Raw genomic sequence first — 26783 nt, 5'->3', positions numbered from 1 at the left:
TTAGTACTGTTTTACGATAACGTTTTTGGAAAGAAAAAAAAAAACAACCAAAAAGCTTCAGAACAAGGCTTTAACTAGAACTACAGGACTAGTTATTGACAGTTTTCCTTATGAAATTCTAGTTCCCTAAAGAGTATCAGTCCAAAAAACCAATGAAGCATGACTGCTGTCCATAAAAAACAAAAAACCCAAACAAACCCCAAAAAACTTTCTAGTCATCCTGAAACCAAAGTCCAGCATCAGACAAAATAGCCACTGCATTGAGAGGAACATGTTCCTATTGCACAAGCATCGAGAATGAGATATGACAATCAAAGCCTAATTCTGTAGGCACAAGAGGCCACATGTATCTATAAGTTAGACTTCAAAGCACATCTTTCTTCTGAAATTATATACCAGACTATAACTGATATTAAGGCCATAAAACCAGAACACTGTAAGAAGTGATAGGGCTTGATGCTACTTTTGGTGACATTCAGTAAACAGAAGGTGGGAAAGAGGACCAAACCAATAAAGGATTGTGAGGGGAGTTAAACTTGAAGGCATTTCAAAAGAAATTCTCAAAGAACTACATTTTGGAGGGGGTTTATTTTGAGTCATTGGATAAAACTGGATTTCATAACTAATCACTCAATGAGCCTATTACACTCTTTAATAGCCCATGTTCTGTAATACATTAAATAATATATTTTCTGGAATTTACATTTTAATTTGTATGAAAACAGTTAATTATTTCTGCTTGTTATTCCCTCTTTAAAATAGACTAAGATTTGTATAATCTTTATAAATTATCTTAACAACCAGGTAAGGCTTCAATGCACTGAGTTAACTGCACACAGCTATCTCTGATTTGCTCTTAATTAGGCATCTTGATCACACTAAACTGCTAAAACCAACTAGGGAACCACATTGCGATTTAAAGAAAGGGATAATTAGGTATTGCTGTCTGTTCTATTTGTGTTCATTTGATTAGTGTATAAAACACCTGAAGGCAATGGCTCCAAAGAAGCAGTAGCTACCATGGAAGTTTAAACTTTTTACTTTAGGAAAATCTGGGAATCCAATGAAGCTGAAAATGCACATTAGTCATTTTATAAAGTTTGGCTTGCCACCAGTTAAGAAAATATAGGTATCAAAACCAGACAAATAACACTGCTAACCATCTGTTACATTTTCTTTTAAAAAATTAGCACCAATTTAAGCATCTGAATTCATAGAAAAGCTTGTGACACACTTGGGTTTTCAAAAATGGTTTTCCCAGTTAGAAGACAAGACAACAGCACACGCTCAGGGGTACTGAAGAGCTCTGTGATCAGCAACAAACATGATCTCTGCTTCAGGCAGCCAGCATCAAATGCTCTTCGTACCTGACTCCCTCCTCCTCCACTTTGTTATCCTAAGGAGCCTGTGGAGTGCTGAGCTACTGCTCAGCTGGGGAAAAAAACCACAGGGACTTGCTCAAGGACACCCCAGCAAATACCAGGGGTTTGTTGGAGCATTTCAGAGCAGGGACAGTGTCTTCCTGTGGGAGTCACAGAGCATCTGCTGCAAGGGAGTCCCACAAGGCAGACGTCCTGGCCTCACCACAGCATATACAACTACTTTATGATGCATAGCCAAGAGTTAAGAAAAGTTTCTTTGTTTAAAAAAAGGAATCCTAGTGCTCACAGTGAGCTGCCCTTGCTACAGGAACAGACATTGCTGTGTCTTTATCAAATAGATGGCCAGGTAGTCACACTGCCAATCAAGTGACCCACTCAGAAGGTATTTCTCAAATGATCTCTTACCATGTGTTAAATTTCAGCCCCCAAAAAGTTTCTTATTTCAAATCTCTGAAAACAGGTTTAAAGAAACATGCTGATCAACTCTATCAGAATAGCAAAGACTGCAACTAAAATTTAAACACATTAAGCATGTTTTCATTCCTTTTCACACCATATATGGTTGTATTTAGAAGAATCCTAAAGTGCTTAAACCCAGCAATTAATAAAGTTGATTTCTTTTGTGCAAAACTGCAAGCACCTTTTAAAAAAATAAGCAGCAGCATCAAGGAATAAACTTAAATAGCTAAATGGATTTTTCTCTATTTTGTTTTGAATTCTTGGACCAAAATGATTTGCCATCTTTTCAATAACAAATTGCAGAAGAGTGCATTTTATTAGTTTAATTTTATACTGGACACGTTATACACATGTTTGAAATAGCGGACCCAGAAAATTAATATCCACAAAGCAACACTGTGGGACTGAAATCCAACAACTGAAATTTTAGCTACAAAAATAATCATTTTATAAAACACAAACAGAAACAATGGTTATCTCTCCACTTTCCTCCAAAGCTAATATGAGAGAAGATGGTTTACTTCAAACATTATTTTAGCTCCAGACATTATTTTAGCATGCAGAGTGGGCAAAAACCAAAACTGATTTGACAACTTGTGTAAGAAGCTTTTAAAACATTACTCATGTAAAAGACAATCTAAAATATGTAAAATAATGAGCCAGAATACACTTTTTTTGTCATATTTCAACATGTTAAAAAAAATAATTCAAGACACTCTGGAAAAGCAAAGAAATCACTAGATTCATTATAGAACTCAAGTCCAAATTCTGCATCTGGGTGCAGGTGTCCCTGGATCAAAACCAGTTTTGAGCAGGAATTACACAACACACATCCCAGGAAAGAATCTGGTTCCCAGTATATGGTCTCACTACGTTTAGCATCAAGCCCTGATAGAATCCATACAACACATGTAGAATATGCAGACAAAGGCAGCTCAGCATTTACCCAAACACCCTCTGCTGCTGCAAGGCTGAACCCGCGCTCCCCAACAACCACAAAGGTTTGTCTGCACCTGGAGCTGTGACCTCCTAGCTCACTCCCAAGTGGAGGGAGGCCCTTGTGACAACACAAGGCTCACCCAGCCCATCCTTGGAGACTCCGTAAGTCAGCTATATTTGGAACAGATAAATCCTACTTCATTCATAAAATTGTAACTTTTAGGAAAGCGATTTAACACTTAAGGTCCTTCCTTTAAGAAAGAAAAATTAAACATATGGAATCGCTTTTTTCTTTTAATTAATTTGGAATAAACACATATGCTCTGTTAGGATGTAAAAAAAAACAAAACCTCAAGAGCACTCTGGTTCCTAACAGCTTTTGAAACTCTCCAACCAACTAGTTAAATTTCTAGTCAATGTTGAGTTTTTCATTTTTTGACAAGAAAATGCAAGCCCCTGCAGGAAACATTACAAAACTTCAAAGGCTGTTTGCAAACTGTAGTTTCCAGTCCTTAGACTAGTTTAGTTTTTATGATCCATGCAGACAAAGCCTTAATTTTGACCTACACTTATCATATCACAGTATTTCCTCAAAGCACACTTACAGGCTGCTTACCCAGATTTCAAAATGCCAAGCTTCTCTTTCTAAGGCTTTTTTGAGGAGAAATGATATAAGCACAGATAAAATTAACTGTTTAAAACATACTCCATTTCTGCAATGCCATTCAGCTACTCAGTGTTCAGATGTTTAACAAGTTTCTGGTAAAGTATCTATTGACAGCCAAAGATCCCTTTCTTTTTCAGGTGAGCAGTTAAGATTACAGATTGTATCTATGTTGACCACCATTTATTTTAGTCATAGTTCATAAATTGTCTATGTATGCTGCAGTAGTGGTAACACTATACAAAGTCTCTCAAAGGAAAGTAACATTCATGTTTACAAAACTGAGCTGTTTCCTTAATATATATGTATACACACATATAATCTTTAAATACATATAAATATTTATAAATGCCAAAGTGCAAAACAATGGTCAATTGCATCACTTTACATACATAATTTTAGTATTAGGAATAAAAGTGATTATATTGCACACCAAACTCTCCTTATTTTTAAACCCCTGTCAAGTTACATTGCATTTTGTTTTCCATCAGTGAGGAGGTTCTTGTGGCATTGACAACCATGTCACAAACCTGGCACTGAATTTCCCCTGCAGTCAGGAACAGCGACATGGGGAGAAGCTGCATGCAGTGCACTGAAGGCCTGCATGTACACTCTGGGATAACCTGGGAACTGCAGGATGCATCTGGCTGCTTTTGTGTATTGCCTGCATATGTGTCCTCTGGAAATCCATGTGTACTTGCAATTTGGTTTTGAATTAAAGTGGAGTCAAAATCCACAATACCCACAGACATTTCATGCATGCTCTGAAGGCATTCTGTAATTAAGCTTCAATGTATACCATAGCAAGAAGACATTAAAAAAAAATTTAGGTATGAGACAGCTTTTCCTACAAGATTTACAAATAAACTCAGTTAATCTCAAGGTTGGGGTTTCTTGTCTTGTGCCATGAGTATATATTCATGCGAAGTATATGTACTAGGAGAAGGTCAGTTCCAGTAATGAAGACAGGACAGTTTTGTTAAAAACATTAAAAGACAATTTGAATCACAGAATAATTTAGGTTGGAAGAGAGCTGGAGGTCATCTGGTCCAACCCTCCATTGTGCTGAGCAGCCCAAGTCCAACGGGAAAAACTCAACTCTGCAAATATTCAAATCACAAGGGGAAAAAGAAATAAATCTTTAAGTCTTCTAAAGCAGAAACTGTTAAAATGAACATAGAACAGTGCACCTTCAGCTGAAAAATTTAGAAGTCCTGAAAAATGAAATCCAGCAGATGACTTTGTAATGAATCACTAATTGTTCGCTGTGAGAAGGTGTCTTCAGCTGTTTTAACTTACACAAATAACAAGGACTGAAAAAGGCAAATGAACAGCAAACTGTACTGTTCTGCTATATGGTAAATAGGTATTTTTAAATGTTTCTCCAGTGACGAGAATGCACTAAAAATATTTCACATATACTGTCAGTATCCAAAGATCAGAGTAAGTTATCCATAGGTTTATAACCAAACAATAAGAAAAAACACAAGCCTCAATATCTTGCAATTCAATTAAACAGAATTTTAAAAACCAGAGATGCCAGAATAATTCCAAAGTTAACTACTTTTTTTTTTTTTCCCCCAATCTTCTGGGACATTAAAATCTTGATATTTTTGCTACAGCAAATTAAGCTATTAAAAAGGGGCAAAATTTAATATAAAAGCAGTATTTGCATAAGGAGAAAGTGCTGCTTTTCTAGACATGAGGTCTGGAACAATGGCCAGTTGTGTTTTACAAGGGAAGTATGTCAGTAATGCAGTGGCTGGCTGGGCCAGTATATGTTACAGGTTCTATTTATACATTCAAGACAAGAGTATCTGATCAACAGCTAAATATAGTGCCTTTAAGAAAGTGGTGTTTTACCTCACCTTGTACATGTCTATTACTCTTACAGTTCTACAGTTCAGTCACACACATGTACATATGAGATCCTTTAGCAAAATTTCACACCTGTGCACTCCAAAGTGAACGTGCACAAAGTCACAAGTGTGTGTTATAAAGCAATTTAAGCCCTATTCTACTGCAAATGCATTTTCTAATTCAACAGATTGTGCAATGTAACAGGCAATTTTGTATTATCTGATTCTGAAAACTGTATTGATAAATCTGTATGGAAGCAGCAAATAACCTCCTCCTCGTCTGACACTGCGTTTAGAAAATACGTATTAAACACATTTTTCTTCTCAGTACAAATAGAGGGTTTCCTAAGGTGAGAATAGAGCTAAGCTCTGTTAACTAAATACTTAATTTACAAATGACTCAGAACTACTGTACTTTTATTTCTTTAATTACTCACTAGATAGAATGGACCCATTTAAAAAAATGGAAAATATTTATGCAGCTATTTGAGGCTGCAAGTCTCTCCAAGTCATCTCTCCTTTTATCAGTTTGCAGTGAATGAAGAGCATCATAGATCAAATTTCCTTTTCTGTTTATGTTTGTTAAAGGATGAGTATCACAAGCTAGAAAATACAGAACATTTTAGCACACTGTCCTCTTCCAAACAGGCACTGCTTCACAGAAAAGACACTCATCCTTCCTCAAGATTTATTTAAGCCACTGTATCTTCCATCCACATTTAAAAGACTGAAAAAGTTAGAGACACTCAGGTGAAATACAAAGTAATGGCTTTATGCTTTAAACTTCACATTTATCTCTTCTACAAGAAGAGAGAATTGCTGAAAAGTGAAGATAGAAAGGGTTTGATATAAAAAAAAAAAGAAAAAAAACGTGCTATGTGGAAGAAAAACTGCCCTTTAAACATAGTACTGAGAGTGTTCCACATGTGAGCTCACACTTACACACAACATTCCAGTCGTTATATAAAGCAAACTGCCACAGTCACACATTAAAACAAACTTCATAGGGACTATACATTCAGAAAGCCTACCAACGAGCAATACTGTACTAAAATGTAAACAACCACTGTGTCACAGAAGCCTGCCAGCTGGACTGGGATTGATGAACCCACTCAAGAGGAGTTATTGGCTAAAAGTCTATTATAACTGCTCACCTGAAATAGGCTGAAACAAAAGAAAAGCCTATAAGAGTGTCTAAATTTAATTTTCTTTTGTTCTTTAGACATTGATTTGCTTTCATTCTACAACATTAAGCAGGCAATTTCATAACAACTGAGTAAAAAAAAACAACAGGCATTACTTCAGCAGAACATGCAGAACATGGAGTTTTTCTACTTGGTTCCATTAACTCACAAGCAATTCAGGCCCAATGGAAACAAGTGTTCTTTTCCAAAGTCAAGTCTGCAATCGTGGCTGATCATCGACATCCTTCGAGGGGTCCTGTCAAGGCATCCAGGCTGCTGTCTGTGTCTGAGGCCAATGTTTGCTCTGTTGACATGGATGAAATGTCATTGATAGAAGATGACTGGGAAGGACTGGTGTTGCTATTCACTGCTGCATCTGTGCTAAGAAAACCAAACATAATAAAATCTGAGGCAAGACAATATTACAGTCACAAATAACTACGCTTCTGGGCTGTGAGCAGCACTTTCCCCACAGAAATCCATAGAAAATCAAGGAATTAATAAAAAAGGAGAAAAGCAAGCACTAAGGGCCCCAGCACTCAAAAGCCAAGGTGACCTTTTAAGAGATTTTTATTTCTCTCCCTCTCTGTGGAGGAAAGGGAGAAAAAAACTAACAGTGTATAGTGTGAATAGTGACTTGAGTGCCAAGAAATCTAACAGATAGAGTTAATAAAAGAAAGTACAATATTCTGATGACTGAGCCGTGAGAACAGCAGCAAACACAAGGATTCAATCATGGGCACAAATACTTTGCACTGTTCAGTATCCTGAGGGAGCCCTAAGGCTGTTTAACCCTGCAGGAAAGGGGCTCATGCTGAGCCACACAACAGCATTCAGCACAGAAGTTACCTGAGCACCAGATGAAGTAACGTGGTGCTGATAACTTCATTTGATGACTGAGCCCTTTGGGGAGAAGGCAGCTCAGGGTGTGGCACACACAAGACTAATGAACTTTTTCTACAAGTTCGTGACAATTAAAAATCAGAGCACGTGGAGTTCTAAAGGCAGATCCGTCTCAAGAGTCCCAAACAACAAAAACGTTGCCTACCTGCATTATTAAACAGGATTTCTTCATTCATAGACCAGCACTATGTGTGACAGTCACAGAACTACTGAAACAATGACTAACCTGAGGGCTGATCTTTTACCACACCATTCTTGCTCCTTTCTTCCCAATCCATAACTTCTTTGTATATTAATTCTTATGAGAGAACGGTGGGAGGAAAGAGAGAAGAGACAGAAAAAGCACTGTAAAATCACAGAGGATTTGCATACAATTCACATTTGTATCAAGGTACAAGGAAATGGTTAAGAGTCAGTCTGGAAGTAGAAAAGTAGAGGTATTTATTTTCCCTCTTTGCAGCCCTATAGCAATAAGAGAATTATACAGATTTCATCAAGCATCACAGAAAGACATCAGGACTGTACCAAAATCAACATATTATATAAATAGGATAGCTGTCCACTTAAAAATAACAAATATCCCACCCCAAAATTTTATGTATACCTACAATGCACTAATACTAACTATAAAAAAAAAAATTAAAAATCAGATTTGGATTCAAAATATGATTCTATGGAAACCTCCCTGGAAATTTTACTTTGATAACAAAATAATATATAATATTTATTCTTGAAGAACCATTTCCACAGATGTATTGAGGAAAATCTGGATATTTTGAAGAAGGTAAACAGTTAAAATATTGTATGAAAACCCTTATTTACTAATCAAGGACAACTTAGGATACCTGAACAACAACCAGAAAAATACAGAGCTGTAACTTAAATCACAGAAGCTTGTGTAAATACCCAGAATCTTAACGTAACTTAGATAACAGTATCTAAATAGATTAAGATCTTCAATTCTGAGTAACAATATTTACAAATGCATTCAATTAGATTTAGCTGATCCATTTTACTTTTCCACCTTGCAGTAATCAAAGATGATTTGAAGCCTACCTATCTGTGCAGGCATGCCCTAAGGATAATGTATGTATGTATCAGCCAGAATCAATATCTGAAATTTATAAAGCTGTTTTACAAAAGCAAGCAGCTTTCAAAGTAGTCATAAAAGATGTCTATTACCCTTGGTCTTGTGATGGCAGATGTTAAAATTTTAACTGCCTCACCATTTAATGGTTTTGACTAAAACTGTAAGGTGGAATTGATTTTAGTACCACAGTGCTGTTTACTCTTTTGTTTAAGTCAACAGTTTAATCTATTTGGTCAATAAATAAGCAATGAGATTAAAGAAAAAAAAACACACCAAAGAACTCTTCTGCTATTTAAGATTTCTAGAACAAATGAACTAGTAAATATTGTCAAGAGATATGGCTTAAATAATGCACACTGAGAAGAGGCATGTTTCTTTTTCAGAAAACTCTCTATCAAGGAAAAAGCTATACAGATTACAATGGGAAGGGAAAATAGAAAACTGCAGCATTTTGTTGAACAGACTTCAGGATGCTACACATATATATGAACGTACACACACCTATGTAATATTCACTCCACACACAACATGTTTCCATTACTGATTTCTTTTCCTGTTGCCACAGGCAGTACTGCTTATTTGGAATAGTAGGTTCCAGTCTGTTACACAATCCAGCACACGCTGCAGCCACTCATTAATAACACCAGATATGACAATAAATGTAATTTGTCATGCTCACTTCTTACCTTTCCATTCTTCAATTGCATGTTCTCTTTCTTCCAACTGTGCATCATAGATTTGAGGTGGAGGCTACAAAGAAAAGAGAAGTCTATAGCGTCTACTACATCAGGTTAACACACCCAATCTTAACTAAAAAACCTAAAAATGACAACTTTTTTAGCATTTTTTACCTTCCTTGTTGGCAGTTTATTCCCTATACCTCAAAGACACATTCATTTTAGAACTCCAGAATTTGCTTTTAAGTCCTGCCTCACACTGAAAGGCTGTTTAAAAGCATCAACCAAAATTAAATTCATTGTAATGCTTTACAGGGCCTTAGAGCAAGTCCCTGTCTCAAAAAGCCCAGGAGTGCCACCAAACAGGCACCTCTTTCTGTAACTAAAATTAAATATTAACAGCCACTTTCAAAGTTATATCAGCTCCCCACCAGCAGCTGTTCTTCAGGTGATTCTTCCCCTAATGCTCATCTGAAGGCTTCCTGTGTGACTCCTGCTAGCCAATGAATGAGTTCAAAGCATGCTCTTGACTAAAATTAAAGGTATTTTTAAAGTTATTAAATTGGAATCTTAAAAATTTATTTTAGTTGCAAACTTACAGCTTCTGCTTCAGCTGGATCATACCAGACAGTAATATAAGGATGACGTAAGGCTTCATCTACAGAAATTCTCTTGTCTGGATCTACTACAAGCATTTTTGACAATAAATCTCTAGCTTGGCTGGCTAGAAAGTAAAGGTGAAAAGAACACACATGTAAAAGAGCTGTAGAGTTTCATGTCTGACACAGGAAATGAACACTGGGAACACAGGACATGCACTGCAACATTTCACTTCTTTTCTACAGAATATAATAAGGTGGATTGTTGGGAGGGGGTTTACTTTCTCAGTAATTATCTAAAGATAAAGCATAGCCCACATGAACTGTATGCACTAGAAAAAGATGATCAGCAATAATCTCAATAACAAGTATTACTTTTGGAGAACATTAAATGACAGACATTATTCAGTGGATTAAAATTAAGAGAATTAAACAGAATCCTGGGGACAGGGAAATAGTACATATTTAGTAGCTACTACTAAGATTCCAGAATTTGTCATAAATGAAAGAAACAGAAGATATGCAGTTTTTAATGTTGACATCTACTACAATAAATACTTTTATTAGGTTTTTAAATGAAGTGTGCTGCAGACATTTTAAATTAACATCACAGAAAAAAAGGAGAGAAAAAACTCGCCTTACTTTTTAACTTGTCACGATCAGATTCTGATGGAAATATCCAGTCTGGGAAGAGCTCTTCAAACTTAATACCAGGATATTTTGGTCTGTTTTCTACATAATTCCTCACTGTAGGCTGCAGTTTCTTCATGAAGTCTGCTGATGGTGTTCCTAATTGTTCAATAACTTTATTCCATTGATCAATATCTGCACCATATCTTTAGGAAAATCAGCTGAACAATTTGAAGTCTGAACTCTACAAAAATACCACTTACAAAATCTGAGAAGCTAATGGAAACTTGAACAGAGGACACAAAGATGAACTTCATGGTAGCATCAGCAGTATTCTGAGCTGCCATGCAAAAAGCTACACTGACACAAAAATAAGACTCAGATTTTGTAATCTGAAGGACAGGCTGGAAGTGCTGCACAATGCATTATGCTTAAGTATCTTTTTCTAATTATAATACTTCTCTGGAGTCCAAAAGAAGCTTTATTTGGCAGTTGTATCCATAGCAAAACAACTCTAAGGTCAGAAAAGAAAGGCTGCTGTGGAATCTTCTGAAGTGCAATATAACATCAGGAACACTGAAAATTCTTGAAGGTAGAGAAAAACACACAAAAAACCCTAAAGCACAAATGAAACCCATCCAAAGTAAGGAATTTTGTACCTGTCTCCTAAGGAAATCAAGTTTTGGGTTGGAGCGTTTTGCAGGGGTGTAGTTGGATGGTTGGGGGCTTTTTTTGGTTGGTGTTTGGGTGGGGTTGGTTTCTTTTCCTTTTTCAACTTCAGAAAAGGTGCAGAAGAGTTCTGAACAGGAAATCCATATTCCAGAAGGTTCTGTACCAGGTTCTTTTGTTTAAGTGTATCAACCGTGGTAATACTCCCAGATAACTCTGTTCTTGAAACCAAAATTTAAATATTTTATAAGAATAGTATTTACAAGCCACAGGTTGAAATTATGCCTCATGTTTCTTCAGAACTGTCCCTTCTCCCTCTCTCAAGTGAAGGCATTTTCCCCAGACATGGTGACACTCACTACAGAGATACCAGAGCCTGCTCTGAACCAGCCTAGCTGGGGAAACAAAGCTCATTTATCACACTGAGAAGACACTGCATTAATATTCCTGATCTTGAAGTCTACTCAGATCTACACTTTCCAGTTTTTCCTGATAAAAATATGCAATTCCAGCAGAGCCTATCCACTGACCTTGCAAACATTCACAGCTAAATTCACAATCTAGCACTTCAACCTATCCATTCTCATAGACAGATTATGCAACTAAACAATATGCTGTACTTTGAATTAAGATGTATTTTAAAAACACTGAGGTGCTTCTATTTCAGTTAGTGTGTCAAGAATACAATTAGGATTGTATGTATAGTCACTGCTCCATGCTAAGACTTTTGACTTCTGATACAAAGATTGAAAATTTTATTTGCTTATTGAATGCATTCCAATGGAAAAGCTGTATTAAAATTAAAATTAAGAAGTGAAAATTGTTAACTGTCATGCTAAAACAAAACACAAAGAGAAAATTAACATATATCAGGAAATTTTGTTCCTAGCTGAGAAACTGATTTTTGTGAGATCTCCACCAACCTAGATTCAAGAAGATGCTTCTCCTTTGAGTTACAGCAGCCTGGTTAGTCAGATAATCAGAGTCCAGTTTATTGAGGTCTCAGAAGACTACAGGGAGGGCAGAAAACTTAATGACCTGTCCCACTTTAGAGGTAAAAATGGGCAAAAACCAGTATCTCAGTTTCAAAGTGCTTTACAGATGGTAAAAGTAGAAAAAAAAATTCTCAACATAGGATGGACTTAAAATAAGCTTCTTATCAGAAACCCAAGTGGGATTTCAGTATAAAGCAGGCAGAGTAAGCTCTCTGTGCATGACCTCGCAGCCTTCAGACAAAGCCACTCTCCCCATTTTAGAGACTTCGGGGTCAGAAGGAATCAGGCATTTAATCCATTCCAAGTCTATGTGCCTTTTGGGACTCTGGAAGAAGAGAAGTTGAAAACAGAGTCCTTATTACAATCACAACAAAGCATGACTTTTCCCAAGAAAGCACAAATACCCCTCATGCTTTTTGCATTGGTCAGGCAATCAGTTTCCTTCTCCATACGGGCAGACAGAACATCAAAAACACTCCACTGCTGCCAGGCTTTTCCATTATTTCACCTTAAGTATCTACATTCCCTGGTTTTTCTCCATTTCTCGCTTCCACTGCAACAGCACCTGGTAGTAACTCAGGCCTACCGAGCACAGTCAGGAGCAGGTTCTGTGTACCCATCACCCTGGCAACGCAGAGCATTTCATTCCAGCCAGAGCACTGCTGCAAGTATTCCAGAAACTCCCATCCACCATCTGGGAAAATACAAATTACTGAATCTAAGAGTAGGTTTTCCAGAAGATAGTCAAGGGCAAGCACTGGGCAATGGGCTGAACTGAGCTCCCTCCTCTAAATGCCCAAATACTAAGACATTTTAAAATTTAACTTAAAGAAAGCAACCAAACAAAAGAAACCCCAAACACAATCAACAAATGGAAAGCTTCATGGCCATGCACAGCAGCACTGCCCATAAACCACCCTGCCAAGACAATCCTGCAGCTGAAGGTGACAACCTGACCAACGCAGTGATCACTCAGGAAAAGCCTCAACAACACAAAGAGTTCAATATCTCACATTAAAGAGAACTGAAACTCTCACAAGAAACAAAAATTCCTGTAAGCACAGCCAAGTACTGCCCTATCAGAGGAGGAGACTCCTTGAAACATAGACTGGTGGAACTTCAGTGACCCTGAGAGAATCACAAACCGTAACTTGCATATTCAACAAGTATGAACAAAATTTCCTTCATTTATTCATGAATAAATCAAAATAGCCCATGCTAACAACATGCAGGTGAAAGACATATAACATCCATGAAGAATTGTGTTAGGTTGGTCTGAAGGCTTCAAAAGGTAAAATAATAAGTATAGAAAGGAAGAAAGGTAGAAAAAAAAGAGACTTATTTAACATTTAGTCATTTTACTACTAAATAATGTATGATCAACTGTTGAAGATCATTGTCATGAAATTTAGCATTAAAATTGGAAGTCCTCCTCTATAAGATACACAGGTATCTGTGAACAGGCACCTGATGTTTTAGTGGTGGTTGCTCCTTACTAATAAGCAAAAATATTATATTGACTTCAAAAACTTGGAGTACAATTATGAAGACAGGTTCCCCAGAGAAGCTGTGGTTGCCCCATCCCTGGAAGTGTTCAAGGCCAGGCTGCACGGGGTTTGAAGCAACCTGGTCTAGTTGAAGTTGTCACTGCCCTTGGCAGGGCGGTTGGAACTAGATGGTTTTTCAGGCCCCTTCCAATTCAAACTATTCTCAGATTATGATTCTATGAAATCTTGGTCAAAAATATTGGAGGGAGAAATGGAAGAATAACAATCTTATAGAAAAAGTAAATCCAAAATCAAATTTTCATAAAATGGGGGAAAAAAAAGAACCTCCAGAAAGGTTTTCTTTTTATGTTAAATAATAATAATAAAAAAAGATCTCATGCAGTGTGCTTGCCATTAGGTCACCTTTGCCCAGCAAGCGCTATAAACAAGAAAAAAATCTGATTGAAACTTAAAAAATTGTGCAATAAAAAAAATTAGTCTACTGTTCAAATAAATAATAAGCAAAATCCATGCATAGTTAAGAAGTAACTTTGTAGGCTTTTGCTTAAAACACTTATCTACAAAGAACAGGAGTAAAAAAGCAGTTAAGTATATTTTCTGTATTTCAAACCTAGCAGGATCTGTCTTTTAAACTACAAAAGCTGAAGCTCATAACACATTGGATTCAACTACTATAAATTACATCAAATGTAGTCTACTAAGAAAATAAAATGGAAAGCTCAACAATTTGGTTAATGACACTAATTTCAAAGAGCACAGTGGATCTAGTAAAACATTATTGAAAACATTGTTTATACTTTTATACAGATCTAAGTAACTGTGTTTCTGTTGGAAGTGGAATGGGATTCAAGGATGACTAGGGAAGGATACGATCAGTGCCTTGGAATATCACACAACCTTTCACCAATTCTCCCATGATGCACCCAACTGACCAGATATCAACTGAAAATAAAAGTGAAATGATCAAATTATGAAGTATCATGAACAAATGTGAGGAAAACAAACAAAACCATCTGCATCTACAGTAAAACACAACAATGTGGAAAACCAAACTGCTCACATGAATTTTCAATCATATCAACACCAGTTGACTATTCTGAATTTTGTTATTAGCATGTTGTAAAACATAGTCAGTGTTTACACTTGTGAAATGACCATGAAGAAGGATACAATCTCTTCCTGGGAACAGGACTTTATGGAGGACCATTTCTGCCATAATGCACCCAACAGACCAGATATCCACTATCATATGTTAGGTGCAACAAGGACAAAAGATTAAAGACATTTTTTTTTAAATACCACAATTATTTATTTGAAAACTCACACTGTATTCCCACAGTCCTGCAGATAATTTATTTTTGTCCCAACCAGAACAATCTCTGCTGAAGTTCTGATCCACATCAGTATGTGCTGTACAAGCTGCCTTCTGCACTAAATAAAGTGTTTTTATCATTATCAAGGGCCCAGCAAGGTCCCACAAGTCCCTTGTTTCAGACAGCCAAAACTACAGGTATACAAAACCATGGCATCCACAAGCTCTAGTGATAAAGCAAAGAGCATACAAGTCCAGTGCTAGCAAAAATCAGCAAGCAAACCCCCAATAATGCAAAGAAAATTTCCTTGGCAGCAATTCTGTTGGCTGAATGTTCAATAGATTACAGCTGTGTTGGTTTTAATAATACAACACCCAGTCCCTTTGAGCACTATGCAGACTTAAGAGAATATACGGCATGGTTTATGGTAGGGATCTGCAGCATATTTTAATATATCAGAGAGGTAAAAGGGGACACATTGTCAAAAGAAGATGTTTCAGAATAAAATTACATTGATTAAAGGGTTTATTATTTATATATTGATATTCTGGTTTATTGTTTTTTAGTATCAGCCAGCATCAGTGTCTAAACAGTTTTCTTAGAATAAAAAACATGGCAAAAAGATAATAGATGAATATATGACAAGATATAACTACAGCAGGGCAGAGGGAGCAGTTAATGTTAAATGGAGAAAGGCACACAGAAAACTATTATACTCTCACCAAAAAATTACACTGTAATAATTTTGATTTCCAAAACCATGATTAGAATAACAACAAACTTGACAGGGGGAAATCAGCCCTCCCTCCTCTTTTTAAAGTAGTTATGTTCCAAGAGAGACATACTTTAGACAGATAATATAAAGCATTACTCCATCAGCTTACCATTCTCTTTATATCCCATTCCCAGGATAACCTCTGGTGCTCTGTAATACCGTGTTACTACATATGGAGTCATCATGAAGTTAGTACATGCTGTTCTTGCCAGTCCAAAATCAAGGATTTTTAGCGTGCAATCTGATTTTACTACTATGTTGCTGGGTTTCAAATCCTAACAAGAAATTACTTCAGTTAAGGAAGGATTAATAATAATACCCACACACCCCCCTCCACAATCAGGATAAGCCAAAAATTCACTTCACTAACGACTGCATTTTCCTGCTCTGGTGTATGTGCTTATTTATACAACCCCCTCCCTTCCTCCCTTTTTCATAAAAACTGTGTTCACAAAGAGTATTGTTAATGATCTACTACTACCTACTCTGTGGATGATACCAGCTGAGTGGAGATGCTTGATACCACAGAGCATTTGGTAAAGAAGATAAGACATTCTTTCATGATCCAATTCCATATGAATAACCTGGCACAAATTTGCATCCATCAGCTCCATAACCAAATATCTAAAGCACAAAAAAGAAAGCATTGAGAAAACTCAAGTCTTACTTTTCATATGAGGTTTAAGCTTAGCATAAGAGGTATTTAAAAAAATTCAACTACTTTGCTAACCTAAATGTCAAAAAGCCAATGATAAAAAAACCCACACATGACCACAGTTACAAAGCAAAATTAGCTATTCAAAAAGTTATACTATTAAAAATTAAGTGTTCAATATTCCGTCACAAAATATTAAAATTCCACTAGTTTTATAAACAGTAATACAGAGAATAATTCTATCTTTATGCATCATGAAAAACTAAGACTGAGTGAAGATGATGCAGAGATTGCAGATATTGCAACATAAATGCTCTTTCACTGTATTTTACTCTAAAAAATAAGAAAATTAGGATAATCACAGTGAAAACTAAGAATCATAAAATAATTTTCAGTTGTCATCTACTTACCCTCTTCAGACACAACACTCCCTCATTCACCCAAGCAGCCTATTCACAACAGCACATTCACTGGAACCTAGATACCCCACCAATCAAATGGCCATGAATCCTTTCTAGACCAACTGATAATGCTTGAATAAAAAAGAAATATATTCAGTTCTGAATCGAGGCCAAAATACTGTTGTGCTGATGTGACTGGTACAGTAAAAAATTGCTCTCACGTTATCCAGACCAAGTTACTATCCTGAGGTGATGCACGCAGCTGAAGGACAAGGCACAGAAACCAGATGCATGTGCAAGCAAAGTATGGCAGGCTGATGAATAAAAGGTAAATATCCCTTTTTTATTTCCCACTTCATCTTTTAGCTACTCTTGATTTTCAAAGCGTGAAGTCTGTAGGATACTGGAAATCCACCTCTAGGGCTTATGCCAGTATTTGTCAGAGAAAATGAAAAAAATCTAGTACTTACACATCCTGAAATTCTTCTAGTGACTTCTGTGGTGTAAATACATTTAATAAACTAATAATCTATAAAATAAAAACAAACATTAGAAGAAACATCTGCTTTAATTCACATAAAATTCCACTACTGCAGAAGTTACTATGCAAAATGAAGTGCACACTGTTACTATATACACAGTTTGAATGTTACTTGGCTGCACTTAATTCACATATGCTGAAAAACTGCCAATTCAGAAATAGTTCCAAACTGCAGCATGTGTGCCAAAGGAACCAAGATAGGACAAAATCACTTTTCTTTTTTAAAGTTATATGACACCTTCTATCTCCCTCCCTAGTACCTGAAATATATCCTGTTTCCCCCCCATAAATAATAATCTCTTCTTTTAAATCACATGCTGTGCAAGGAATTTTAACCAAGGCTGTCCAACACCACGTGCACAGAGGTGCCCCACGCCATCCCATTAAACTTAGATTATGATGTACTATTTCCAGAATTGCTAAAATTACTGTACTGCCATCTTTAATAACCACCTTGCTTTTATTCTGCTACATCTGGGCCTCACCAAAAGCTTACTTAAAAAGCAACCCTGAAAGGCTAATCGACTGCAGGAAGTTTGACACTTGACTGCACAACTTCAATGACCAGCAGTGTTTTAGTTCATATTAGTACCAGAACACAGCAGTCACATAAACCCTATATTCTTGTATTTGAACATTGAAGTATTGACATCAAGACTCACTTTAGGGGGTTCAAAGATTTCAAAATTCACAAGTATTGTCCATAGCCTTTCACTTTTTTAGACAGTGCTGCACCCCCAAAAACCCCACCAGTTAAACACTGTATTTAATAAAAATCTTGCCTAAGCTCAGAAGATTTAAATACAGGGAAGTTACAATGGTCAAAGCCACAAACCATCCCAGTGCCAAACAGGCTTTGCTGCAGATGACTTAAAAAGGGCAAATGCAAGAGAGCAAGGCCTGGTGTCTAAAGGTGACACTGATGGCAGCCCTGTACCAACAACACAGCAAAAACCTCCTCCCCTTGGCACTTCATACCCCAAGCAGCTCACCCAAAAACTGAGCCATGCATTGGGGAGAACTGCATTGCCCACAGCAAATCTTTCCAGTCACTATTTCCATTCCTTTGGTTACTAACAGCAAGTGAGAGAGCAAATCCTAAGCTTTTTTGATAACACACAGTAATGAGAAACACAAAGCCCAACTCACATTTTTGTGATTGACGCACTTTAAAAGAACGAGCTCTCTGTAGGCCCTTTTCGCGTGGGTTTGGTTCTGAAAAGGACGACTCAGCTTCTTCACAGCAACATTGATTCCAAGCACTGTATCAAATGCAGCACTAGAAGGGTTCAAAGACAAAAAGTTGAAGTCTGTTGGGGGGGGGAGGGGGAGGTGCAAAAGGGAGGCAGAAGTGAGGAAGGAAAAGAAACCAAGACTTAAGACAAAGTATATCCACTAACCTGTTGGTACAACATCTAATTTTAATTCAGAAAAGAAACATCCTTTAAAAACTACACATCCTTTAATAAATACAAGTAAGTCAAACAGAAGCCACTGACATTCATCAAAGGTCTTCCTGATCTCCTTTCTGTCTTTAGACTGAAACTGCTGACTCAAGACTCACACTCAAAATTGCAAGATCTAAAAATATTTTAGGCTTATTTGAAATCAAGAAGCATTCCAGCTGCCTAGTCTGTATATTTGGAATACTTTTTGGACACTTTTGCTGACTGACAATCATTTAGTATTTGCAGTGGAAATTTCTCTTTGCTAAAGGAGAATGACAACAATGTCTCCACAATCCCCTCTGCAGGGATCAATATTCTCCTGTACACGGATAGTTTGCAATGATAAAAAACTGTAGTGTCTAGCAGAAAATTACACTCATCATCTGCTTCTGGGTGGAAAAAAATGCACTGAATTGAGAACTATGGAAAACTCAGACTGAAGGGAGGAATACAAGAGTTTAGAAGTGACCATGACCATTAAATTTACCCTGTTTTTCAGTTGTGTTTGTTCCTTCCCTCTGCAGTTTGAGGTCAAAGTTTACACTTGCTTTAATAGCTATAAGAATCTAAAGCTAAAGTATCTGTACAAACAAAACAAGACTAAAGTGGGAATATTCTTCATTAGTTACACAGACTATTTGGCAAAATATATGTGAATTCCTAGCACATGCTACTCAGGAGATCGAGTCTTAAAACAGTTTCAGTTTGAAATAAGGATTCCCACATTACCCTATTTCCATTTAATGTTACTTTCATAGGGTAGGAAAGAATTCTCATTCACATTTTTTCCATGCACATTTAAGCCCTTTGCGAGCTCCTTTCCTATCTCATCGAGATATGTGACACCGGACTTAAAAGGACCATCACACTACATTACTACAACAAAAGGTACAGCTTCCCTCTGAGAACAACAATACTCAAATTATATCAAGTTTCCCAGCATAAAGTTGCTGCTTTCCCTCCTGGAAAAAAGCAAAACCACCACAAAGCAGGGCTCACCCAGGAGATGCTGTGTTTTCTTGGGACATGCCTCCAAATTTGAACCAACGTGCCACTTACCCTAAAGACTTGCTAGCATTTATTTCAGCTTAGTTCTGTGAAATGCACAAGTCATTACTGAATGCCACGAGCAATCTCTGTTTTAAAGCCTTTATGCCTGTGCAAAAGGAAACACAAAGTGGGAGGAAAGCAACTGGCCAGACAGTTGGAGAAATTATTTTCCTCCCAAACATGAAAGCACTGATATTTCAGTATTCATCCAAAAGATGTTACATGTAAATTAATTTTTATATGTCAATGCCTTTAATGTTTAATGACTTCCATATGTTAATGACTATACCTGTGAATTAGTCTTAAATCAGTAACCAACAGGGTCTGTATGAATTAGCTGTAAATCACAGGGCAGCAGTGGATAGAGGAATAATTTTAGGGGAAGTGTTCCTCTGTGATCTAACAAATCAGATGTATCAAGCCTCAGTCTAAGCACATATGAACAACTCTACCTGAACCTCTTATTTTGGAGATTGACTAGAAAATTTAGGAAATCAAGGACAAGAAAGGAAAAAAAAAGATGTCAGGAAGTTAAAGACAAAAGTTATTTTGATTCAGTTCAAAATAGATTACCAGACTTCAGATGTATTAATATTTAGGAACAAAAAAGTGCAGTAAGTTAAATATGTGTGCTTTGTACATAAAATACAAAAGGTATATCCAGTTTCTCTCCTAGCCTGTTTGCAGTGTGAGCTAGGAATATCCTCTAAATAACAACTGAGTTACTTTTTCATCTTCCTCAAGCTCTCATTTACTTTTTTTCCCGAGCACATATTTTTAAAACTACTTTTTTCCCTACATTTTAATATCAAAGATAAAACTACATGGAGCAATACCAATGGAGTTTCCCATTAAAATAATGGGGAAAAAAGCGCAAATTTAGACCTCTCCTAGCTAAAGTGACACAGGCGGTATTAAAAATTTCTCATAAAAGGAATAAAATCCAGACACAAAACTCTAGAAACACTTTTCCTAATTTTTATGTTAAATATGGGATGATTAAAAAAATATCACTTCTGTGTGTTACACTAATGACTTGACAATTTTTTCAGCCAAACATAGCAGGATAGCACCCATCTTACACTGAGTTTTCTACATTTTACTTCCTAATTTTTTGTATCTTTCCCTTGAGTAAAGATTTTATGAGAAATTAAGATGTTGCACCTTGTTCAACTTGAGTTATTTCACAGGAAGATGAAAATTTATGCAATGTTTCACTCTGTTGTTCCATAAATCAAGTAGTTTCAAAACAAGTCAATATGTCAAATAATTTCTTCTTCCCAACACACTGACCTTAACACTAGCTGCATTTCATTTTGAAGCAGGGACACAGTCAAAGTCATTTGGCTTAGAAATGCTCTGCTTCTAATGAAAGGAGAAATACTTTCAACCACCCTGAATTCCTGCATGCCATCTAAAGCAAGCATAACTCTGAGAACACTTACACCTGGAAAATGTCAGTGCTATACTAAATCTTACCCAAATCCTAATGGCCAAGATCTAGGACCCCCTCATCACTCAACCCACTGAAGAAGAATGAAATACGGTGTTCTCGTTTTGCTTGTTCATCATCTATCAGCAGGGCAAGAGGGTTATCTAAAAAATTTTAAAATAAAGACATTCTCCAACAAAAATGCACTCTTTTCCTATTTATATAACTTATTATGGTTATGAAAAGGCCACAAAGACATGGGCAGGTGCTGTACAAGAAGTTGTTCACAGTACATGAGTCATCACACTTATTCTGCAGATTTTATAGATGAAGACAAATTGCAGGCTGGATTCAAAGCACGAACAGCCCACCATGTGCTGTGATTAAGTTAATATCACAGAGTTCCTGAGTACATCTGTTTGCTTCCCTGTTTATGGAATGAAAACCCACATCAATAAACATTTCTGCTGTTACCAAGTAAGTCTTGCCCAACAAAATATGGGCTGGCACTAAGCTGTGCAGAATGGATTGCTGCAGTCTAAAAAATATTTGAAAGTGTTTACCTTTAGCTGGCCCAGAGGTGTGGTGCCATACAAGAGACTAAGGTTCAGGATCAGCCTAAGGACTCCCACGTCCTGGGCCAGTGGAGGCTGGACACAAAGCTGGGGTGACACACCAAGGGAGAGCCGGCCAGCCCAACCCCTCACACAGCATCCCTTTCTGGTTAATCCATGGAGTGACAATGACACTGATTTGCCTCATCCTGCCAGTTAATGGCAAGGTACTGCATTGATGGCTCCTAGAAATGGACAGGAGTGATTGGGAATAAAAGAGGGGGAAGAGAGGGGGCCATGATGAAGAAACGAGTAAAACCCAGAATCTCTCACCATTGTCATACCTTACACTGCAATAAGACAACTACAAGGGCAATGGGAGAACTAGAAACAGAAATAAAGTGGTTAATGAGAAATGAAGAAATCTGTTGACCATTCTAATCTATGCAGTTATCCAAATACTAATTTTCCCTAAAAACAAAACAAAATAATAGGTTTGCACATGAACTATAGCAAGAAATTGGTTTAGAATTTATTTAGTCCATAACCCTGTAACATAAGAATTTATTACCAGTGTTTTATGTTCTGGTACCTCTACCAGAAATGCATGCAAATTCTGCTTTATATTTATAACTTTTCATATTTAAATAAAGTATTTATTACTCACCAAACAATGCCCTGTGCCCCTGATCCTATGGGCTTCAATTGCTGGTAGCGTTTTAGTACAGTGAATGTTGAATCTGCAACTTGAACACTGTAAAATTGACTATCACATTTACTGTCAGTCATGGTGCAGCGTCATGTAGTTTTGTCTCTCAGGGACCTGGCAAAGTTTTCAAGATCTTAAAGAAAAAGAAAGAAAACAAATGTTCAATATCTCACTAATTTCAGGCAGACAAGATGGGAAATAGTATACATATTTTAATACATATTAATTTTTCAACAGCACACCATTAAACAAACATTCTTTCAGTTTTGTGCATTACCATTGCTAATGAAAAGTACTTGCAGACAGACAGCAATTACAGCTTTCACACTTTAAGGGAATGCATGTTCCTACTCCAATCCCTCAACAAAAAGCATCTCAGTAAACAACTGTATAAACAAAACCACCCAAATACAACTCTCTACTCCTTGAAGGTTACTCCATAACTTAGAACTACTACTATGTGCTAGGGCTGTACTAATTTCTGTATTACAGAAAAAAAAAATTCAAAAATTATGTTATGCAAACACTGAGTACATAGATAAAAGTGACTGCAGACATCCATGGAGTCCATGGACAGAAAGAAACGGGGTTTTAATAAAAGACTTGGTTAAAAACAAAACTGCCCCCTAAATCCCTGTGGCTGCTGCAATTTCTCCAACATCCCTTTCAGCATTGTTCAGCAGGAAATTTCAAGGAGGGCTCTGCCTTCTCACCTCTGCCAGGTAACCCTTCCCTGACCTATGGCAACACATTCTCCTTCCCATTTTATACACACCATAACACCCGACACTATCAATGTCCTTACAGTACTACAGAATTAGAGTTTTGTGCTACAGTTTAAAAGAGCCACAGTATTATTTCCTGCCACAATAGAGAGTAAGTCAAATCCATCTGTCAAGAATGAATTAGAGGTAAGTAATTACATCAGAGAGCACAGTAATGGACTAAACCTCTTTAGCTCTGATGTACTACAGTAACAAGAGCACAGACCACCAGTTTCCCTGAGTGTCCATCCCCCTTCCAAACCTCACAAGAAAATTACGTCGGTAATTACTGAAGAATTTGCTAACAAATTCTCCCCTTTTTCATTTTACATTCACTATGACATTGCCATTAGAGCCCAGAGTGATTTGCACAGGCAGATCACTTGAAACTTGTTCCTTAGAACAGGAAATGCAAGCAGCCCCTTCCCCCAGAGCAGCTGGGTCCTGTGCTGTCTGCTTCGGCTACAGAAAGAACAGCTCATCTCTCTCCTCACTGGCCCCACCAAGTATCTGTGAGCCAATGCAAAATAGGAAAGCCTCAAGAGCAACCCAGATACCCACCCTAGAAGGGCACAAAGCTACAGAAATAACTTTTAGTTGCTTCAAGAATTAGAATCCGGATTTCTCTCTTCCTCAGTGCACGTAGGAGGGAGCAGCATCTTTTCCATGTTTTATGTCAGCAGATAAACTCAAGGAATCTGCAGTAAAATAGGTGGAAGACCTCCCAATCCTATTAAAGACTAAGTTTAAACCAAACTGAAATAGTCTTAAGAGATTGTCAAGAAATGTCTAGAGTCCCTTTTACTTTCTAGTTTCTTCAAATCTATGCAGCATTTTAAGAGGCAGACATTCAACTGGGTCATCTCCAGCAGCAATTTAGACAGTCAGTTTACTTGACATTTCCTCTTAGAAGCTTTAGAGAAGAAACAATCAGCAAAGGGAAAATGCAGGCTACCAACTTTCTGCCTCTGTTGCTGGGAGAAGGAGGGGAAAAAACAACATCTCCTACACAATATAGGCATATTAGAGGCAGTCAGATGCAGTTCCACAGCCAGCTCACACTAACGTGAGACCAAAGTGATGCCTCAAGAGCAGCTCCCAGACTTCCCCAGTACATCCCACTCTTCTTTCCAACCCTTTTCATTACTCCAAAGCTATGCTTTCTGAGGTACCAAACTTTTTGATGAACCATTCCTGAGCAGCTATGGTATTTTCACTGAACCTTCATTATCGGAAGAAACGTACAGCTGAAAGGTCAAGATCTTCCCTCTGCAAGGACTTAGAGACAAAACCAAAAAAGTACAGGTTTTGCATAAACTGGGTATCAAGTTACAGGATATCAACTTGTTAGTTACACAAGAAACTATGCTGTACCTCTTCAGGGGTTAATGAAACACTTTTCTGTAACAGAGATAAAAAAATAGGGGAAATGAAATTATCCTGAAAAACCCCTCCCTTTAAGAACCCTTGTCTGCACAAAGCCACCTTTTAAAAATCACCAGGCAATCAGGAAGCATTTTAGACAAGACCCACAGAGAGAACTGGGCTTCAGAACATACAAGCTTTATGTACTTCAACATGTTTGCCATTCTCTGTGCAAAGCACCTCTCCATCTCGAGTCAACTTTCACTTGGGCTTCAAGTTGCTTGGATGCATCAGGACATATATTACTTCAGACATACATATTAATGTAAAATTAGGTGCCATGATCTGTTCACAGGACTTCAGACAATCCATTCTGGGGGCAAGAGCCACCAAATAAAAACAGATTTCCTGCTGTGCAAGGAGGAAGTATATCTGTCAAATAAGTTTCTTAGTCCTTATCCATTATTCTCCTACTAGAAAAATAACCAACACATCAAACCTGCCAGTAGTAGGCTTATATAGAATTCCAGTGAGAAATCTTTAAAAGCTGAAAGCAACTGCACTATAGAATATATCCTATATTATACAGTCACTTCCCTAAAATATATTTATTAAAATGGCAACTTCTTATTAACCAGATCTGTCCTCTGGATATCTTCAAGTCGAAAGCATATGAAACAAACAGACTGGGAACGCATTCCCAGAGTTGTTTTGGTTACAGAAATGTTATTACTGACAATGAAACACAAGAACAACATGAAACTTAGCTTGATTTCTAAGCCTTAAGCTAAAATTCTACTGCTGACAATATTAGCAATAAATACACACATACGTAGGAAATGTGTGTATGAAAACATATGGGAATTCTGTGCAGAAAATCTCCCCTCATTCCCTTGTTCACCCTTGCAAAAGCACTTCAACCTCAGGTGTGCTCTTTTAAGGACTATCATCTAATAGTGTCAAGGGGTATTTTTAATCTTTACAGCAATATATAACAAAAGGTAAGAGTCCAGTTACAAAATCACAGCGAGTTACACTTCACTCCTCTACTCACAACCTTTAAAACTAAAGTGTAACAAAGCACCAGCTGAGTAATGCCGAAGGATTACAGCAGTTTAGAGGTAGTTTGCAACTGCAAACTCTTGGAAAGCAGACATTCTTCTTTAAGCAACCCACGTTACTACCGACCAAACGAAGATTTCACCACTATCTGCTACACACACACGCGAACACTGAAAGAATCTCAGCACTCTGCCAAGGCAAGTTGGGGTAAAGAGAGAAAAAGTTTAAATGTGCATTTCGCTGTTTATGTAAGAACCGAGCAAAAACACTCTTCTCATATCTTTCCTAAAACTTCTGCTGAGAAATCGCTTCGGCTCCAGAAAGCCCGGGCTCGACGCGGCCCATCGAGCGGGAACCGCAGCCCTCGGTCCTGCTCCCCTCCCGGGACGGGGCTCTGGGGACCGCCGAGCGCGGGCCGGCCGCACACGGGCACCGGCGGAGCCGGCACGGAGCGAGAGTGGAGCGGCAGGAGCAGAGGCGGCTCCCGCCAGGGCCGGTACTGCGGCACGGGCAGGGCGGGGGGCTCGGCCAGAGGAGGACGGGCCCGGCCTTGCCGCTCCCCCGCGTCCCTCCGGCGCGGCCCGGCCCGGACAGCGGCCCGCGGGGCGCCCCGGCTCTGCCCGCGCCGCGGCGGGCGGGCGCCGCGGGACAAGCCGAGGACTCCGTCAGGCCCAGGGCTCGTCCCGCCCCGGCTCCAGCCCCGCCGCCCCAGCACGCCCCTCACGGCCACCCCCTCACCTGGGTCGGACGCGGCGGGACCGGCCCCAGCCGCCGCCTCCCGCTGCCCCAGCCACAATGGCCTCCCGGTGCTCCGCACGGCACCGCCCCTGACTGACAGCCGCCCCGACCAATCGCAGCCCCCCGCCGGAGGAGCTCAGCCAATCGGACTTGGGGGCGGGACCTGCTGGCTGCTATATAAGGGAGGGCTCTGAAGGCCCGCAGTGACGGGGCACTTCGGCCGCCGCCCCCCAGTCGTGGTGTCGTCGCGTGGCGTCAGACTGGCACGATAATCGTGATGTCATCTTATGACGTCAGCCTGTCACGAGAGTTGTGGTGTCATCGCATAATACCAGGCTGTCGCGATAGTCATGATGTCACTTGATTGCAGCACCATGTCATGACTGGCTATGGCACCAATCCTACTGCCAGCTCCTCA

The 26783-nt window shown here is 38.3% G+C and overlaps 1 protein-coding gene across 3 annotated transcripts; it reads right to left on the bottom strand.

Annotated features, from left to right (window-relative positions):
* MAPK9 (mitogen-activated protein kinase 9) lies at positions 1-26444 on the bottom strand. Of its 3 annotated transcripts, none has more exons than XM_082291587.1 (12): positions 26366-26444; positions 22395-22569; positions 18393-18522; positions 17173-17231; positions 16132-16270; positions 15756-15921; positions 14429-14500; positions 10399-10581; positions 9757-9881; positions 9167-9230; positions 7617-7688; positions 1-6863 (listed from the first exon to the last, which is right to left on the bottom strand). In XM_082291587.1, exons 2-12 carry the CDS (start codon positions 22514-22516, stop codon positions 6721-6723), a joined length of 1275 nt encoding a protein of 424 aa, XP_082147713.1. In that variant the 5' UTR covers positions 22517-22569; positions 26366-26444; the 3' UTR covers positions 1-6720. The 3 variants fall into 3 exon arrangements, with proteins under 3 accessions (XP_082147713.1, XP_082147715.1, XP_082147714.1); XM_082291588.1 differs by having other exon boundaries at positions 6721-6868; XM_082291589.1 differs by lacking the exons at positions 22395-22569; positions 26366-26444 and having other exon boundaries at positions 18412-18497.
* Between the last annotated feature and the right edge of the window lie 339 nt (positions 26445-26783).

The sequence above is a fragment of the Coloeus monedula genome (assembly GCF_965178545.1).
Source record: "Coloeus monedula genome assembly, chromosome: 15".
Classification (NCBI taxonomy): Eukaryota; Metazoa; Chordata; class Aves; order Passeriformes; family Corvidae; genus Coloeus; species Coloeus monedula.
This window is presented reverse-complemented; position numbering and strand designations above follow the sequence as displayed.

Coding starts and splice junctions, on each gene's coding strand:
- MAPK9 (XM_082291587.1), bottom strand. CDS start 22,516: ATGACTGACAGTAAATGTGATAGTCAATTTTACAGTGTTCAAGTTGCA. Junction 17,232..18,392: donor AGTGCGTCAATCACAAAAAT/GTGAGTTGGGCT, acceptor TTTATTTTATAG/ATTATTAGTTTATTAAATGT. Junction 15,922..16,131: donor CAGCTGGTATCATCCACAGA/GTAGGTAGTAGT, acceptor ATTTCTTGTTAG/GATTTGAAACCCAGCAACAT.